The sequence below is a fragment of the Acanthopagrus latus genome, chromosome 13 (genome assembly GCF_904848185.1).
Source record: "Acanthopagrus latus isolate v.2019 chromosome 13, fAcaLat1.1, whole genome shotgun sequence".
Taxonomy (NCBI): domain Eukaryota; kingdom Metazoa; phylum Chordata; class Actinopteri; order Spariformes; family Sparidae; genus Acanthopagrus; species Acanthopagrus latus.
In genome coordinates, this window is record NC_051051.1 from 17,861,666 (window position 1) to 17,881,665 (window position 20,000).

Sequence of the window (20,000 nt, forward strand, 5' to 3'; positions counted from 1 at the left end):
GGTGTCAAATACCTCCCACATAATATGGCCCACATTTTTAAACCTTATATCTACATGTTCCTTAAATTCAGCTGAATTGTGTGATGTAGGCCACACCAACAAATTTCCATTTGCAAAATCGCCAAAAATGGAAAACTTACTTTTTCACCTATGTCACACCTGGTGGCCATGGTGGTGCAGGCCATTTCTATGCCATCTACTCTAAATTGCTCAAACATGTAGAGGGTGTTGCCCTGAATACATCTACATGGCACACCCCGTCGGCAGCATGCCCCGATGTGCTTGGACTGTAATGGCCAGTTCATCGCTGCTTGCACCTTTGATTTAGGGGGCTTGCATACGCGTTTCCTCAGAATCCTATTGTAGGAGCCCTAGTGTAAGGATTTTTAGGGCCCACGCAGGTAGACCTGCGAGGTCCCTATTGTTTTTCAAATGATTATTATTAGGGCCCGAGCAGAGAACCTGCAAGGACCCTATTGTATTGCAAATTATTATTTTTCTTTTTCCGAAAGGATCACATTTTTCACACACTGCCTGAACATACCCCAAAACTCACCAAACTTGGAATATAAGTCACACCTGGCGAAAAAATGTATAATCTATTGTCGTTCTGAATTTCCACCACTAGGTGGCGCTGTTATTAAGGAAAGTGCGTTTTGGCTAATAACTCCCATATACCTTGTCGCACATTTAAAAACCTTATATCCAGTGAATTATGCTTAGTCTTGTAGTATAGGCCACACCCATTTCCGCCTACTGGGCCGCCACTTCTAAGTGAATGTAGGGGAAACACTGATGAGCATAAGTAGTTGCTAAAGCTACTTTTTTTTGGCAGTAGTTTTACGAACTACATTTCTCCAGGGATAGAAATGTAGTTTGTTCAAACAACTGCCAGGCAGAACTACATGTAATTTTACAAGTTACACTTGCAAAGCAGTTTCCCCAACACTGGTGTTGGACAGATCTTTGAGGAACACGGCAGTTGATGTCATCAACTGTGGGGGATGAGGGTCAGGGTGCTGGTTTGGGACGAAAGAGGTTAGAACCCGCAGATTGCCGCTTGCGGCTATATTTATTATCATTTGTTGTCTGCCGCTTGAGCTCAAATTCCTGTGAGCTGGAATGGGCCAGAAACTTGAAACTTGGCCCAATGATTGGAAATGATATGCATCATCTTTGTCAAAATATGAGCCCAGTCAGCCAGATAGTGGCACTGTAATTAAGGCTTCAAAATGTGTTTTTGGGAAGGCCACGCCCCTCACACATAAGTCTGATTGACCTTGAATTTGACACAGAAGTCCAGCTCAATGTGCTCTAGAAAAAAGCCTCTTGGACCATAAAAGTCCACCTGACTAGATTTTTTGCTGATTTGCATAATGTGTAAAACAGTATAATGAATAGAACTTTTGAAAGACTGACTCTATCAACACCAAATTTGGTGGTAAGTTAGTTATTTTATTAATGAGTATGATCAGTCAAAAAACATGGCCGCCGTCAAGCAAAATATCCTCACAAAGGGTGGGGCATAGCGAATATTGGCCTCAAATCATTAACCATTTTTCCGATTGTAATGAAACTCAGTTTATATCTTCATATCTTCAGAAGTGGACTAGGAATATGCCCACCAAAACAATTTGAGCTCATCCCTTAGGAGCAGATTACAGGCACATGCTGCTGTGTGCATGAGTGAATGTGAAAAACCTTACACCCCCCCCCCCCCACCCAGAGCATTAGGCATACCTGAATATTAATTTTCACTGATTTTGTTAAAAGGTTTTATAAACATCTCAGTTCCAATAAATTTGAATTTTCTGGCAATTTTTTGATGTGTCAGGCTTCATAGGGTTAAACATTATAATACCTATTGAAACTTTGAAATACACATCAATAGATAAAATTTGAATTTATATTTTGATGTTCAAATAAAGTCTCTATGTGAAACTGCTGAAAACCCAATTTGGAGAAATCTGGGGCTTATCATGGGTATGTGTTGTACAGATCTTTGAGGAACATGCTGGGCGATGCCATCAACTTCTGGGATAAGGGTCAGGGTGGCCAGTTTGGGGCGAAAGAGGTTAGAACTTGCAGATTGCCGCTTGCATCTATATTATTATATTATATTTCGTTAAATTATGATTTATTATACTATGTTATGTTATAGTATTCTATTTGTTCAATATTTGTATGTGTTCCTTGTCATTGTGATGGTGAAATAATCATTTGATAACACAGAATGTGATTATGGTATGTTTTGGACAGTGTTAGCCTAACTATTTTTGAGCAAAATGTTTCTGGAAAAAACGAAATGATGCAACATATCAAACCTGATGCTCAGGAATGATCAACCTCATATGTTATAACCATGAAAAGAAAAATGTTTCCAATAAATGAAGAAAGTTGTTTGTGGTCCTTTTGTACAATCAGCCTGAGCATTACACTCTGTGGTGAATCAGAAAACAAAGAAAATGTAAAACTTGATGGTGATACAACGGTATGAGACTTTAATGATGCTGTAATGTATCAGATTAGATGCTGCACTGGCCAGTAAATAACTGATAACCACTAAGGGGGCATGTCGATGGGTAAAAAGACTAACGTGATGGCTGCTCTCATTTGTCCTCGCTCATTGCTCCTCGGGGTCACTCCTTGCTCAAATAATCCTATCCAATCCTGAGCTTTGGGACGGGCTGCAAAATGGAGGACAAGATGGACTTATGGATGCGGTGAGGAATTAGGAGTGAATAAATGGCGAATGAGGAAGAAAGGGATGTACCCCAGGTCATTTTTTACCAAGGAAATGGACCATTTTAGGCCTCATTTACCACTGAGCAACTTATAATAACTTAATTTTATTGGAATGTATGGGGCTCTACCTCCAATGCTGTACCCCTTGTAGGATCCATGACTCTGCTGTACAGCTCCTCAGTGCCAAGGAGGAAATGTGATAAATTGTAAACCCAAGTCCTTTCATTAATATGCTTTATCATTGTTATACAATTCTTGTGAAGAAAGGAGTCAAGAATTTGGGACAACAGATATATTGTATTAAAAGAAAGGTTGAATATCCTGTAACCAATTTGATTCTGCTGGCAAAATATTGTTTACTCAGACATAGGTTTTATGATCCACTCATGTGATTCAGGCATTTACAATGAATTGGCTGGCTTTTTTTAATTCTTGAGACGTGTTTTGTTTTCCTTTTTTAATGTATTTTTGGCAGTCATGTGCTCAGTTGTATTGCAATAACTAATTTAACATTTCACAAATGCCTGTTTGTACTTTAATATGCAACAAATCAGAAGGAATCAACCAAATAAGAGAAACTTACTGTTATCTTTACACTGGGGACACTTCACCGAGCAGATAATGTGCAGTGCATCACATTGTCGCTTCACAATGTGCTTTAAATTTCTACCCCATTGAGAGCAGTGGGGCAGGTATGGCTGTACCAGTATTTTATTTCTCAAAATCAAGGGTTTTTATCCAGGTTATCCAAGTAATTAATAGCAGCTTACCAAAATCTCAGTGTCAGTGTACTGACTGTTGGTGTCACTTTTCTGATCAGGACAGAGTTTGGCAGCAGGGAGAGCTTTCCATCTGACAGACAGATTCTGACCATCTACGATCTGGACAACAAGTTCATCGCTTACAGTGCCGCTTTTGACGATGTCATTGATGTGGTGGCAGAGTGGGGCTCCTTCTACATCCTGACCAGAGATGGTAAAATGTTTGTTCTTCAGGAGAAAGACACACAGACCAAACTGGAAGTGAGTTCGTGGGCTAACGGCCTTTAACTGCTGATTAATCACTGACAATAATTACTGTGGATCAGGGTCGTCATGTTGTTGTTTTTTTAAGATGCTGTTTAAGAAGAATCTGTTTGTGATGGCGATAAACCTGGCTAAGAGCCAGCACTTGGACAGTGACGGACTGTCTGAGATCTTCAGACAGTATGGTGATCACCTTTACCTGAAGGGAGATCATGATGGTGCCATCCAGCAGTACATTCGGTAATGACATCACGTTGAACATTCAAAACAGTTGCCTTTATTGTATATATGCGTCATATACGGTTATAGGCTGTTATTATATATGCCATATGGTCATGTTGTTGTTTTTGATTGGAGTGTTAAAGATGTGCCAGAACAAAGGAGCAATGTTTTTTTGTAGCACTTTATGCAAGCTATCCAAGCTTTATTGAATTGACAACTATATTTTCCCACAGCACCATTGGGAAACTGGAGCCATCTTACGTCATCAGGAAATTTCTGGACGCTCAGAGGATCCACAACCTAACAGCATATCTGCAAGCCCTGCACAGGCAGTCACTCGCCAATGCGGACCATACCACACTACTGCTGAACTGTTACACCAAGCTGAAGGACAGCTCCAAGCTGGAAGAGTTCATTAAGGTGACTGATGGGTAAAAGTAAGCACTGATGGATTCTAGTGTTGATTGCAAATAAAAAAGTGGTGGGGATCCTATTGTAAAAATAAAAATGTATATGTTTTTTTATTTATTAATTTATTTAATCATGACAGTAGTAGTAGTGAAAACAATTAAGTGGTTTCCTCCAAAGAAAGATAGGTGTCGGAAACAGTACAACAGATAATTAAAGGACTAATTTTCATTATGAACAGTTCACCAATGGCTGCCGTATTCTAACACCACTCTCTCGCTGCACTGAACAGAGCAGTGAAAGTGAAGTCCACTTTGATGTTGAGATCGCCATCAAGGTTCTTCGACAGGCCGGCTACCACAGCCATGCTGTTTTTTTGGCTGAAAAACACATGCACCATGAATGGTACCTAAAAATCCAGCTGGAAGACCTCAAGGTAAAAGCTGATGTAACGACTTGTGTTAGATGTACTATATCTAGATCATCATTAGAGGAGGATCTGGTCAAAAATCAGATCCTATAGGGCTGTTGAGAACCTGCTTGTCTGTCCTTGAATGATCTGTTGTTTGTTGTTTGCTAAATTTGTGCACAAGTTTTTGAAATTTACAAAGTTATATGTAATTATGTGCATTTAAATGCAGGCAGTGCCTCAGGCTCAGGGCTCCTCAGCTCATTCCTGCCTGTTCCACATTCAGCAGTCTCCTCCTTGTTTTGACTCACAACACAAGAAAACGACTACACTACATACTAAACACACTACACTAAACACTATATAACACTCCAAACACGCTATATGTCACAAATCTCTCAACTCTCAAAACTCGCCATCCCTGTCGCTATCTGCCGGCATCCCTCACACAACTTCCCCTGTTCCTCAGGAACCAAACTTGCTGCTTGCAGACACTTTCATGACAAAAGCCCGTTGTTACCATTTCTTCCTGCACCAGACACAAAGCAAACGTGACGGCAATGTTCGTGAAAAAGCGCGGTGGACATTATTTACCCTAAGTCCGGTTTTGGATGTGCCAGTGCGTCCCATCTGTCAACTCGAGAGGTGGGCCGTGTGGGTGGGCTAGCAGCTAACTACACACGAGCATCCACAGATTCCAGTTCCACCTTGTTGTCCTCGCGTATCTGGATCTCCTCAGACCGGAACAGACTCAGTCCGGACTTGTTTATCATTAACCCACAATAGTCAGTTTAGATGCACAGAACGGGACAGAACCGCCGGCAAAATCCCGGTCCAGCTCGCGCCGCTGCAGTTATAAATCTGCTTGTTTCTTAAGGTATGTCGTGGGCTTGAGCTATGCAATGATTGGCTCTGTTGCGCACGTGGCCATGGTGTGCAGTGATTGGCTCTGGTGTGCACGCGACTATGGTGGCTATGGTTGACAGTGCTAGCGGAATTCGTAAAGCATTTATGAAATAATTTATTAACGGTATCATTGTAGTCCAAACAAATGCAACGTTGCACACCCTTGAACCACGCAGCAGCTATGTTGAAAATCTCAGGTCAGTCTGATCCTGATCTGAAGAGATATTTGAGGCACACATACACGGACACACACACACAGACAGACAGAGATTCCTTGCTTTTATAGAGAGATGTGTGAAATGGGTTTCACCGTGTTTCTCTCCAAAACCCAGAACTATCAGGAAGGGCTGCGTTACATCGGACGTCTGCCTTTCGAACAATCTGAGAGCAACATGAAACGTTACGGCAAGACACTGATGCACCATGTCCCTGAAGGTACCACACTTCTCCTGAAGGGTTTATGCACCAACTACTTACCCAGCAGAGACACTGCTGAAAAAGAGTGCCTGGATAGGGTTCAGATCAATAAGGTCAGTCTTCAGAACATTTCACCTTTTTTTCTGTTAAAGACTCATTTTCACACGATGCTGTAATGGGCCTCTGATCCTAAAATTACCTGATCATATTTATAATATTTTCTTATAAATGACTGTCCATATTTGTTTTTGTTTAAGGCCAACTCTGAAGAATTCATCCCAATTTTTGCCAACAACCCACGGGAGCTGAAAGCCTTCTTGGAACACATGATTGAGGTGGACTCTTGTTCTCCTCAGGGTGTATATGACACACTGCTGGAGCTCCGGCTGCAAGACTGGGCACATGAACAGGACCCTGAGGTCAGTCACACACGGACTAGCTATGACTCTTTACAGAGTAAATATACTGTATGGTTTGCAGTAGAATGAAAAATGCTATGTGATACTGTCACATTTTGTTTAACAAGCGAAAAATAATTCAGCTTTTTTTGTCTAATTTATGTTTGGCAGAGAAAAAGGGTCCTGCAGGGCGAGGCTGTGTCCCTGTTGAGAAGTGACAACACTGTGTTTGATAAGGCCCTGGTTCTTTGCCAGATGCACAACTTCAAAGAAGGCATTCTCTACCTTTATGAGAAAGGCAAACTGTAAGTGAGGGAGACCAAGAACAGTGTCTGAATATGTATGAAGCCAGTTGATGTGATAAACAAGCACATCACAAGATAACAAAGCATCTCTGTCAGGGTTCCCAACCAATTTCCCAGATGTGAAAAACACATGGAAAATAAGAGAAAAAGCAAAATGTTCTGGAAAATTTATTTATTTAAACCTTTTTCCTATTATCTATCAGGACTCCTGGTGCAAACTTAACTGCAGTGTTGTTTTCGTTATCGTCATCCTTATTTTGTTGAAGCCCCTTTTTTTCATGACGATAACGAGACGGTGACGAAATAAACATGGCTCTTTGATGACTAAAAGTTTGTGGTCTGTCAAACGTTACAAAATGCGTGACAATGCTGCTTAATGTGCGTGTAATCTGTCCATTAAAACCTAAAAAGTATCTGCAATGCTGCTGCATCCTGTCCTTGTTTGGTCACGCCCACCACCCGGCATGCAGCGCGCATTCTGCTCAACACACCTGTGGTCACTCGTCATTCGTTGTTTTTACACAGGGCAACAAGCCGCCAATTTGCCCTGTCCTTTTGGCGGCTAGGTCTGCGGTTTTAGACAGAGGGTAGCAAATTGGGGGTCTGTTTTGGTCCGCTGATTTGCCGCCTCGGAGGGTATACTTATTTCCACCTCGACTGCTATCTAAATCTGAGGTGTCAATGTGCCGGCCACTGCCTGAGATGGGTGGAGGTGTCGATGATCTGCACTGTTGTGTGACCCACAGCCGGGGAATTTTAAAATCAAGAAACAGCTGATCCATCACTTCATCTGCGGACATCAAGATGAGCAGCTGGACAGCTGACTAAATCTAAAATGGCTGCCAAACTTACTGGTGAAAAATGCTGATGATGAAATGATAAATTTAATGGGTTTGTTAAATTAAGACTAAGTCTTTAATCAAATTTATGTCTCTATTGGACCATAAAAAATGTTCAGGTGAATCCGTTAACGCCTTTATAGTTATACACATTTATATACAGTGGTCTGGATAAATACTACTCTAATTGGCTACAGGGTGTTAAATGAAATCCTGATATATGGACGCCTCTAGAATGAAACTGTTCACTATTTGAAATCAGTGTGCTTTAAATTAGCCTTTATCTAAAAGGAGTTCTATTAGCATCAGCTGGCTGCAGACACTTCATCATGAGAAATAAATTATAGCACTCACTGTGGTCCTTTGGTCTTCATCATCTTGGCATCATCTTCTGACCACCAGAGGATGGCTCCTCTATCACACAGCACAAGTTGCACACGAAGTAGAGGGACCCTGATCACAAGTAATCATCTCACATCCTATTCATTAATCATCTCATGACTTCAGGCTGCTGCCTAAGATAGACTTAATATTAAGCATACCGTCAAATTATATTTAGTCTTTGGCCTTTAAATGTATTCAGAGTTATTGACTTTGGATCATTTCATTCAAGTATTAGCTCCCCAGCTAAAGGCCGAGCCAAAGGGTTCTGGGAGCAAAGCAGAATAGTTTATCTTGTGTTTCTAAATCATATCTTAATTTACAGTGGAGTGGTGAATAATCTTAGAGGCTTATAATGATTGTTCCATCTATTAGTCAAATCATCAAGTGTTGCCAGGGAAACAGAGTGATGGCAAATAAAAATGTTATATTTTAATCACAAAATGCATGAAGATTAAAAGTCCTTTTTTTACTTTGGCAAGTGACCACAGTTGAAGTGGGATAATTCCTGTCAAGGTGTCCATAATCAGGAATCAGTGGCATAACTGATAACTTTTGATATTGTCCCTTTCATTATTTGCTAGAAAAGCCTGTGGTGCCCAAGTTCTGTTGAGCTACAAAATTTGATCCAACATATACAGTTTGAATAACATCACTGTGGATTCAAATTTGACATGACTTTTGTTTGTTGGCAGGTACCAACAGATAATGCATTACCACATGCAGAATGAGGAATATGGTAAAGTGATAGAGGCCTGCAAGCGCTATGGGGACCAAGAGGGTTGTCTTTGGGAGCAGGCACTGGGATACTTTGCCAGAAAAGAAGAGGACTGCAAGGCCTACATCAGTGAGGTCCTACATCACATTGACCAAAACAACCTCATGCCTCCATTACTTGGTGAGCTATAGGGTATTTATATTTCATACTTAATGCATGCTTGTTTGAATTTTAAGCAAAATTATTAGCAGTTCATCAAGGAAGCTGGAATGTCTTCTCAGCAAAAAACACAAATTCAACCAATCTGTTGGAATTCTGCACAAACATCTCCAGAAATGCAATTCTTACGAATCAGAGGAGTACAAAAACATAATTCCTGGGCTCTGTTTGTGAAGATGCAGACATGACACGCATGTCTCACATTTACCAAATATTAAAGACTGTGCAAAGCTATTCCATGATGTAAACTGTTTTGCATTGTGCAACATTGTGGATGAACAAGTGGATGTGATAAAGAGAATAGTTAAGGAATAAAACTATTTAAAAATGGCATGAAAGTTTTATTCAAAATACCAAGTCATAAGTAATGAAATCAGAGATAGACAGTATCTTTGTGTGATTAAAAACAAACAAAAACAACTACTGTTGTAATTTTTTGTGTTTAAAAGAACAGCTACAAACATACCGGGATTTTTAATCTTTTTTTTTTAATTAATTTGTTTATGTTTTTTTTTTTAGAAAAGCTGCCTTTTGAGACCTACAGTGCTCAGTATAAATGAGTACACCCCCTTTAAAAAGTAATATTTTAAACAATATCTCAATGCACACAAAAACTATTTCCAAAATGCTTAGACCAAGTTTTATATAACATCTGTTTAACATGAAAGTAAGGTTAATAATATAACTTAGAGAACAAAATGTTCAGTTTTACTCAAATTAGGGTGGTGCAAAAATGAGTACACCCCAGTGAAAGTCTCTGGAGCAAGGCTAAATTTTAGACTACAAATGTCTAATTTAACAATAATCAACCACAGTTGAGTAATTTTTCATTACACGGGTGTCCAGCAGACAGTTGACTACAAAAGGGTGTAGAAAACCCCTTCCCATTTCATGTTGTTAGCAATCGCACCACATGGAAGAGAAATGTCTCAAGACCTGAGAAAGAAAATCATTTCTTTACACTGCAAAGATGAAGGCTACAAGAAGATCAGCAAAGCTTTACTTATCAATCAGAATACTGTAGCAAAAGTGGTACAAAACTTTAAAAAGTTGGAACTGCAACCATCTCACAGAGACGTCCAGGTCGTCCATGGAAGTTCGAAGCCTCGACAGGAGCGTCTTCTGATGAGAAGGGTCGAAGAAAATTGGCATGCAAGTTCACTGCAGTTATCCAAGGAAGTAGAAAGCCAAACTGGGGTGACTATTTCCCGTGACACAATACGGCGTACACTGCAGAGGAATGGCATTCATGGGTGCCGTCCCTGACTGAAGCCTCTCCTAAAGTCCGCCTAGAGTTTGCCATACAAAGAAAAATGCATGGTGCCTACAGTGAAACATGGTGGTGGCAGTGTCCTTATGTGGGGTTGCATGAGTGCTGCTGGTGTCGGGGAGCTGCGTTTCATTGTTGGCATCATAAATTCATAGATGTATTGCTCTATACTGAAAGAAAAGATGCTACCATCACTCCGTGACCTTGGTCGTCGTGCACTTTTCCAACATGACAACGATCCCAAACACACCATCCAAGGCCACCGTTGGATTTCTGAAGAAGAACAGGGTGACAGTGATTCAGTGGCCAAGTCCTGATCTGAACCCAATTGAACGCCTATGGGGAAATCTAGCTTCTAGGTATGGTGACGTCACCACCAGCCGCCTTCGTCAGCTGCACCTGTGGCTAAAGGGGTACTGCCTGACAAAAAGTATCCCGTTTGTCGACAATTTTACAGTTTTACAATTAAACAGGCCTAGCCTTTTTAAACGTGCAAACCGTGCAAAACCGTTCAGCACGGACATTAAAATGTCCGTGCTGAACGGTTTTTATTTTTCTGCTGTTGTTTGTTTATTTCTGTGAGGCACTTTGAGGTACTTTTTTTCTGTATGAAAAGCACCATATAAATAAAGATTGATTTGATTTGATTTGATTTGAAATCTGAAGAGACAAGTTGAGCATCACTCTCCATCCAGTATCCAGTCTCCAAAAGAGATAATTCTTGAAGAATGGAAAAAAATTAATGTAGCAAAATGTTTCCAACTTGTTCTTTCCATGCCTAGAAGACTTGGTGCTGTCATTAAAAATCATGGAGGCCATACAAAGTTCCACATTTAGTAGTTTTTGTTGTGGGGTGTACTCATTTTTGCATCGCCCTTATTTGAGTAAAACTGAAAAATGTGTAATCTAAGTTATGTTACTAACCTTACTTTCATGTTTTAAGTTTAACACATGTTATACTGAACTTATATATGTTCAGCATTTTGGATTTTTTTGTGATCATTGAGTTTGTTTAAAATGGTACTTTTCAAAGGTGGTGTAATCATTTACGCTGAGCACTGTATTTTCTAGCCACCGCTTCAAATGAATGGGTGGCAGTATTTCCCCCTTTCTCAAGATTTAGGTCAAACCTTTTTTGTCAATTATCTTATATATATAACTTGTTTCTATGCAAGTTCATTATTGCTCATTATTCAATTTGTAAAGACCAAAATAATGTTTTTTATTTACCCATATATTCAACATTGGTCAGTTGCATTCTTTTTTTACACAACAATTGCCAAATAAGACTTTGAGGAATACATTGAATCAAAACTGTGAGATCAGCTCATTCTAATGTAACAAATGACAAAAGACTACAATGCTTTAGAGGAAATAATTTGCCTTTTGTGTCTGGTGCATTATAAATTGAAGGATAACTTGAAGGATAACTTTGGTTGATGCTTAAAACACAGTGTGAAGTTCTGACCCCATGCTGTTAGCTGTCAATACTAACTCTCTGTTCAAGGAGCCTTGTAAGGGTTGCACCAAAAGTGTGCTCGTCTTCGGTACTGGCAAGTCAAGGTTAGCTTGAAGCTGCATGTTGAAACTGACCGAAGTTATCCTTTAAGGCTAATTACTGCAACAGTCAAGAACACAAATATGGAGCATAGAAAAATTACAATAAAAATAAAAGGAAATGCTATAACAAATACTATAGCAAGTGTGTATGTTTTAGACTCACAAACATTGCAGGTTGTGCAAAATTCTTCATCATCGTATATGCAAAAGTTCACAGTATATAGAGTATATGTTATGGGATAATGGTCAAAGATGTTAGCTAACATCATGTAATGCATAAAGCCAGACATGCACTGGGGGGGCTTGTTGATGAGACCAGCTGCAGATGAGAATAAAGGGCAGGAAGGTAATTCATTACAGGAGGTGGCTGGACTGGAATTCTGGTCCTAAAAAGACAAAGGTGTAGCAGGGCAATTAAATTAGTTTGTTCTTTCCTGTAGCAAGAATTCTATGATTTACTAACTGTACACAATGTTAAACCCTTATCTTCACGTGTTTTTACATTACAGCTGCCTTAGCTCAGCTTAAGCAATGCCAAAGCATGTAGAAAATTGTGACATCACACTAACTGATAAATTCCACTCGTCCACAGATGTCTCCAGTGTTTGAATGCGCAGACAATATGTAGGCTACTCCTGTTCACCTTCTTTTCACGTAGCTTTTTTTCTCTGCTGCAGATGTCACTTCTTTTCAGGAGCTCCTGTGTTTTTACTAAATAACTTACTAAGGTGTCCCAACTTCTTTGCGGTTTTTCCCTCCTGCTGGCTCCGGTTCTTCTTAATCTGGGTTAGAGACTACAGTGACTCACTATCATCCCCTCAGTCAAGATGCATTATTACAAGAAGGGACCGTTTGAGAGGCATTTAGAACACTTAGCATCAGCAGGATGATTATTGAAATGAACCACTGCATTACATCCATGATATTTCTTTTTATAATCTGCCATAGTGGTGCAGACACTGGCACACAACTCGACAGCCACTCTCTCCGTCATCAAGGACTACCTCATCAACAAGCTGCAGAGGGAGAGCCAGCAGATTGAGGATGATGAACGCAAAATTCGCCAGTACCGCGAAGAAACTGCCAATCTCCGCTCTGAGATCCAGGAGCTCAAAATGAGGTGGGTTGTATAAAGGAGGATTTTCCATGAATTTTACTTAACCACCAGTTGTATTAGTTTTTTTTATGCAGTTCTGTCATCTTCATTTTTGATGTAACTAGCGCATTGCCTGTAGGAAGTATGTATTCCATAGAAAAGGTTAGGTAGTTTTTTCATGGATGGCCAAATGAGGCTGTGTTTGAAGGTGGGATATCAGGGATATAATTGACCATTTTTGACTACTTTTGATTTTACCATTATATTTCACTGTAAAAATGTTTACCTTGCCTTGTTTGGTGTCATTATTTTCAGCACAACCTTAGATGTGACTGTACTGTTATATTTAGTGTGAATGCTGAGTCAGCATTCACACTATTGTTCTTCTGGAATTTATTATTATTCTTCCGTACGTTTTTTGGCTCGCTTCTCCTTCTACAAACTTTGTGCTACAGAAACCATTCAACCATCAAAATGTTCAGCTTTTTTAGGACATGATGGCGTCTATTTTTCTTTTTTCTACCTTTTATACTTTTGCTAATATTCAGCTTTTTCTGCTAAATTTTTCCCATTCATCCTTATGGGGATTTTTTTCAAATTTCATTCTGCTATAACTTCAGCATACCTTCAGCTATAGAAACCATTCAAACATGAAAATGTTCAGCTTTTTAAGCTCTTTCAACCTTGTGCTTTTCAACTTTTCAACCTTTCAACTTTTTCAAATATTAAGCTTTGTTTAAAAAAATTTTAACATTGCCGCAAATGGGAAAAGCTTCAAATCCTCTTCAAAACTCCTCGACTTTCAACCTCTTCTTCTCCCTCATACCTTGAGCTAGAGACACCATTCAAACTTTAAAATACTCACAACGCCTTGAACTATTTGCACTGTATTCAGTTTTTTAAAATCTTGTATGGTTTTGAAATCATCGCAGTTTGAGTTTGAAGGATTTTTAGCTCTTCTTCTCATTTTATAATGGGTGTGTATTGCGTCAGCTAGAGTGAGCGCGCACCAACTGCCGCAGCCCAGAGTGTAGAACAGCTGGGAAAAAAGGGAGAAAAATTCTCTTCAGCTCAATTTGGTTCCCACATCTTTTACTTGACATAGACAATATATGCATAGAAATGTAGGAAATCTTGTGGGCTTTCATCTGATGGTCTTATTTCAGATGTGGGACTTACGGTTTTGGATCTAGAAGCCCGAGAGCGACAAGAAGTCCAACAGTTCCTCCATAAGCCGCAATGTTAATTTTGAGCCAAAATTTCTGCTGAAGAGCAGACGGTACCTTTTCTCTCTCTCGCTTCTGTGCCTTCATTTCTCACTTTCCAGAAATAAAAACAACATGACCGCGTTCAGCAACTCCTCCTCTCACTCACCATATAGATATTTCAGCTACAACCATTACAGTTTTCTTTCAAATCGGAGGCGTTTGGGAGGCGTTTTCCCATTCATCCTTATGGGGAATTTTTCAAATTTCATCCTGCTATAACTTCTGCATACTTTAAGCTAAAGAAGCCATTCAACTATTAAAATGTTCAACTTTTTAAGCTATTCCAACCTTGTACTTTTTTGCTTTTTAACTTTTCAACTTCTTTAGAAATTCGGCTTTTTCTAAACAAAATTTAACACTGAAGTAAATGGGAAAATCTTCAAATCCTCTTCCAAAGTCGTCGACTTTGCACCTCTTCCTGTCCTTCATACTTTGAGCTAGAGACACCATTCCAACTTTATAATATATAAATATTTTGGCCATAACCATTACAGTTTTTTCAAAAGTCGCAGAAGTTTGTCAGGCGTTTTCCCATTCATCCTTATGGCGACATTTTCATCTTTGGCTCTGCTCCTGCTCCAGCATGTCTGCAAACATTTTAAGCTCTTTATGCCTTTATCCTTTCACCTCTTCAACCTTTTTTCCACCTTTTTAGGCTCCTTCTGCCCTCTTACTCTACAATCTTTCTGCCTTTCCAGTCTTTTTTCACCTTTTTAAGCTCGTTCTACCCTCTTAAGCTACAGCTTTTCAACCTCTTCAGATATTGGACTTTCTGCCTTTTGATCTTTTTAAAATATTCTTTCCAGAAATATAAACAACATCACTTCGTTTAACAATGTCTCCTGTTACTCATTAAATAAATATTTTGACCATAACCATTACAGTTTTTTCAAAGATCGCAGGAGTTTGTCAGGCGTTTTCCCATTCATCCTTATGGGGACATTTTCATCTTTGGCTTTGCTCCTGCTCCAGCATGTGTGCAACCATTTTAAGCTCTTTATGCCTTTATCCTCTCACCTTTTCAACCCTCTCTCACCTTTTTAAGCTCGTTCTTCCCTCTTACTCTACAACTTTTTGGCCTTTTCAGTCTTTTTTCACATTTTTAAGCTCGTTCAGCCCTCTTAAGCTACAGCTTTTCAAACTTTTCAGATATTCATCTTCCTGCCTTTTCAACTCCTTCAAACATTCAACTTCATGTTCAGCTATGAAATTGTTACACTTTTTAAACTCTTTCAGCCCTCTTCAACCTTCCTGTCTCTTCATCTTCTTAAAATATTCATCTTTCTGTAATTTCAACTGCTTCAACCATTCCGCTTCCTGTGCAGCTATGGAACTGTTCAACTATCAATATGTTCAACTTTTTAAGCTCTTTCGGCCTTTAACTTTGCAACTTTTCCGGCTTTTCGACTTTTTCAACATTTCGCCAGGACGTTCAGCAGATTTCCAAGAGCGTTTCAGCCTTCAGCATTCACACTGTATTTTCGCAGGAAATACAATTTTTCTAGTTTCAGTTTGACATACTGTATTAACACAATGGACCTAAAATCATAAAAAACATAAAATCCGAGTGGGAAAAAGTTAGATTTTTTACTCTGAAAACAAACACACAAATATGAAACCACAAATATGTTTAACAAAACATTGTTATTACTTATTATCCAAATATAAATTGTTGTTTGCTAAATGTGGGCATCAGTTTCTGAAATCTATAAGGTTATATGTAACTATTTCACGTTGGTGTGGTGCTTTATTCCACCAATAGGAACGTGTTTTCTTGCTTGTAAACACTTGCTGCTTGCGGACACTTTCGTGACAAAAGGCCATTTTCACCGTTTCTTCCTGCACCAGACACAAAGCAAACATGACGACAATGTTTGCGAAAAAGCGTGGTGGACATTATTTATCGTAAATCCGGGTTTAGACTTACCGGCACGCCCGCCGAGTCAGGAGGTGGGGCGTGGGGGTGGGCTAGCAGCTAGCGACACACGAACATCCACAGATTCCGATGCCAGTTTGTTTTCCTCGTGTATCCGGTTCTCCTCATACCTGAACGGACTTGGTCTGAACTCGTTTAGTCTCATTAACCCACAACAGTCTGTGTAGATGCACAGAATGGGACCACACCGACGGCAAAATCCCGGTCCAGCTCGCGCCGCTGCGTTTATAAATCTGCTTGTTTCTTAAGGTATGTCGTGGGATGAGCTCTGCAGTGATTGGCTCTGTTGCGCACGTGGCTATGGTGTGCAGTGATTGGCTCTGGTGCGCATGTGGCTATGGTGTGCAGTGATTGGCTCTGGTGCGCATGTGACTATGGTGGCTATGGTTGACAATACTAGCGGAATTTGTAAAGCATTTATGAAATAATTTATTAACAGTACCATTGTAGTCCAGCTCATCGCCATCAGACTGCATCCATATTATCTGCCACGGGAGTTTACCAGTGTCATAATGGTTTACATTCTGCCATCTGGAAACGCAGACGTTCAGCGGCTACCAGTGACAGTAAGAAATGTGAGGAAATGGTCTCCCGAGGCCATGGAGTCACTGCAGGGTGCCCTAGAAGCCACTGACTGGGAGGCACTTTACAAACCACACGGCAAGGACATTGATGGCATCACTGATTGCATCTCTGATTACATTGGGTTCTGCATAGACAACACCATCCCCACTAAAGAGGTCTGCTGTTACCCAAACAACAAACCCTGGGTTACCAGCAACCTGAAGGTCCTACCCAACGAGAAAAAGAGGGCCTTCAGGTCAGGGGACCATGCAGAAGTCAAGCGTGTTCACAGAGAACTAAAACTCAGCATCAGGGAGAGTGAGGAAAACTACAGGAGGAAACTGGAATCCAAACTGGAGAACAATAACACCAGGGGTGTATGGAGGGGGATGAGAGAGATCACTAGCTTGGAACTGGAGAACATGCAGGTGGATACTCCTCTCATCACATGGGTCGATGACTATCTGACGGCCAGGCCACAGTATGTGAGATTACAGAACTGTGTGTCTGACCATCTGATCAGCAACACCGGCGCCCCCCAGGGAGCTGTGCTGTCGCCCTTCCTCTTCACCACCTACACTGCAGATTTTAAGTACTGCACTGAGTTGTGTCATCTGCAGAAATTCTCTGATGACACGGCCATTGTTGGGCGTGTAGAGGGTGGGAGGGATGATGAGTACAGGGACCTGGTCAGCAATTTTGTCAAATGGTGTGAGGAGAACCACTTGCAGCTGAATGTGGTGAATATGAAAGAGATGGTGGTGGACTTCAGGAGGAACAAGCCCCCGCCCTCTCCAGTCTGCATCAGAGGGACAGAGATTGACATTGTGGACTCTTACAAATACCGGAGTGTGGTGCTGGATGGTAAACTGGAGTGGACTGCATACACGGAGGCAGTCTACAAGAAAGGCCTGAGCTGGCTTTACTTCCTGAGGAGGCTCAGGTCCTTTAATGTCTGCAACCGAATGCTCCAGGTTTATTATCAATCTGTTGTCACAAGCACCATTTTCTTCGCTGTGGTGTCCTAGGGTGAGGGCATCAAAGCAAAAGATGCAAACAGACTAAACAAACTCATTAAGAAGGCAAGGTCTGTTGGTGGCTCTAAGCTGGACACCTGGACAAGCTTAAGAGCAGCTTCAGCAACAGACTCATTCAACCTCGCTGCCTTAAAGAGCAGCAAAGGAAATCATTCCTACCTGGTGCCATCAGACTTTACAACGCTTCACAACAACGCCCAGGCAATACACACACATTATTTAAGTGACTTATTACTTAAATCTTACCACTGTAATTAAAAATGCACCTTTGTCTCTTTATCTTGCACCTTCAAATCCACTAAGTTCCATTTTGCTCAGTATTTATTATTATTTAATATTTATCTGAAACTGCTAAGCATCTTATTGTATAATGTGTATAGTGTTTTAAATTGAGTATTGTACTCTGATTGTATTTTGTATTTGTGACTGTATTGCACCACTGCTACAATGACCTAATTTCCCCTAAGGGAAAAATAAAGCTATCTTTCGATCTATCGATCTATCAATCAATCAAACAAATCTGACGTTGCACACCCTTAAACCACACAGCAACCATGTTGAAAATCTCAGGTCAGTCTGATCCTGATCTGCAGAGAGTGCTGACAAGGACCAGAGGGCGGGAGCACATTACACCGGTTTTAAAGTCACTTCATTGGCTCCCCGTGCGTTTCAGGATTGATTTTAAGGTTCTTTTACTAGTTTTTAAATGTCTTAACGGTCTTGCGCCTTCTTATTTATCTGACCTGCTTTTAGTCTATCAGCCCCCGCGGACCCTGAGGTCCTCCGGCACCGGCCTTTTAACCATACCACAGGTTAGTTCAAAAAAGCACGGGGAGGCGGCTTTCAGTTGTTATGGGCCCCGACTGTGGAACAGCCTGCCAGAGAGCCTCAGGGTCGCAGAGACTGTTGAGGTTTTTTAAAAGAGGCTCAAGACCCACCTTTTTAACCAGGCTTTTAATTGAAATTTAAATTCTTCTTAATTCCTTTATGCCATACTAATCAGAGCACTTTTATTTATTTATTTACTTATTCATTCATTTATTTATTTATTCATTTAAATCCTTTTTATTTTATTTTATTTTATTTTATTTTATTTTATTTTATTTAACTATTTATTTATTTTTTCTTTTACTGTTTTAATCTCTCATATTTTACCCTTCAGTCCCTTGTGCTTTTAGCCTTTATACTTTTATGTTTTAGTCCCTTGTGTTTTCAGCTTCTATGCTTTTTGCTTTATTTTACTGTTTTAGTCTGTCAGTTTTTAATCTCCAGTGTTTCCTCCAGGGGGCCTGCCGGGCTGGGGGTGGTCTCTGGTCTGGCCGCGGGGGGTGCTGTCCCATGGACGGCTCTGGCCCTGGTGACCAGAGGGCTCTGCACCTTTGTGTGGGGCCTCCTGTCTGCCCGGGTTGGGGTGGTCTCTGTGGTGGTGCTCCCTGCGGCCTTGGCCCGACATCTCTCCCGGTGTGGCTGGCTCCTGAAAGGTAGCTTCCTCCATGTACCAGGTCTCGCTGTCCAGCCATGTCTCTTTAGTGACAGCTACTGTATGGGTGTGTATGAGTTTGTGTGTGTCCGCGTGCATATGTGTGAGTGTGTGTATGACTGTGTATGTCTCTGTCCATGTCTGAAGGGGTGGGAGGGTTTGGGTTCTTTTAACTATCTTCTTCTAATTTTATTTTGCTGTTTCTATTTTTCTGCTGTTGTTTATTTCTGTGAGGCACTTTGAGGTACTTTTTTCTGTATGAAAAGCGCCATATAAATAAAGACTGAGATTGAGATATAGTTGAGGCACACAGACAGACAGACAGAGATTTCTTGCTTTTATAGAGAGATGTTGCTTCTGTCAGTTATAGGCACTGCAGCCCTTTGGTAGAGGGTTAGCAAACAGTTTGAGCAGATGTGACCTGCAGAAGTCATAAATTGCCCATTATGAATAAAATTACTTTTTTGTATGAATTTAAATCTTTAGCCCAATATTTCCACACACAGTGCCAAGATATTCCAGAAGACCAAGTGTAACATGTGCAACAGCCCCCTGGAGTTGCCATCAGTTCATTTCCTGTGCAGCCACTCCTTCCATCAACACTGCTTTGAAAGTTATGCTGAGAGTGAGGCTGAGTGCCCAACTTGCACTCCAGAGAACCGCAAAGTCATGGACATGCTGCGTGCACAGGACCAGAAACGGGACCTGCATGATCACTTCAACAGACAGGTAACAGTACTTGAGCTTTAATGAGAAGGAAACAATAGAAGTTATGTATCGGTGACGGATACCAATAA

The 20,000-nt window shown here is 40.6% G+C and overlaps 1 protein-coding gene across 1 annotated transcript in view; it reads left to right on the plus strand.

Moving 5' to 3' along the window:
• vps11 (VPS11 core subunit of CORVET and HOPS complexes) overlaps window positions 1-20,000 on the plus strand; it is a 50,449-nt gene that overhangs the window by 29,243 nt on the left and 1,206 nt on the right. The window contains exons 6-15 of the mRNA XM_037118604.1: window positions 3,566-3,767; window positions 3,859-4,010; window positions 4,226-4,412; window positions 4,693-4,836; window positions 6,048-6,245; window positions 6,390-6,551; window positions 6,702-6,835; window positions 8,751-8,953; window positions 12,771-12,942; window positions 19,710-19,932. Coding sequence (XP_036974499.1) covers window positions 3,566-3,767; window positions 3,859-4,010; window positions 4,226-4,412; window positions 4,693-4,836; window positions 6,048-6,245; window positions 6,390-6,551; window positions 6,702-6,835; window positions 8,751-8,953; window positions 12,771-12,942; window positions 19,710-19,932 — 1,777 coding nt within the window. The remainder of the gene's footprint in view (window positions 1-3,565; window positions 3,768-3,858; window positions 4,011-4,225; window positions 4,413-4,692; window positions 4,837-6,047; window positions 6,246-6,389; window positions 6,552-6,701; window positions 6,836-8,750; window positions 8,954-12,770; window positions 12,943-19,709; window positions 19,933-20,000) is intronic.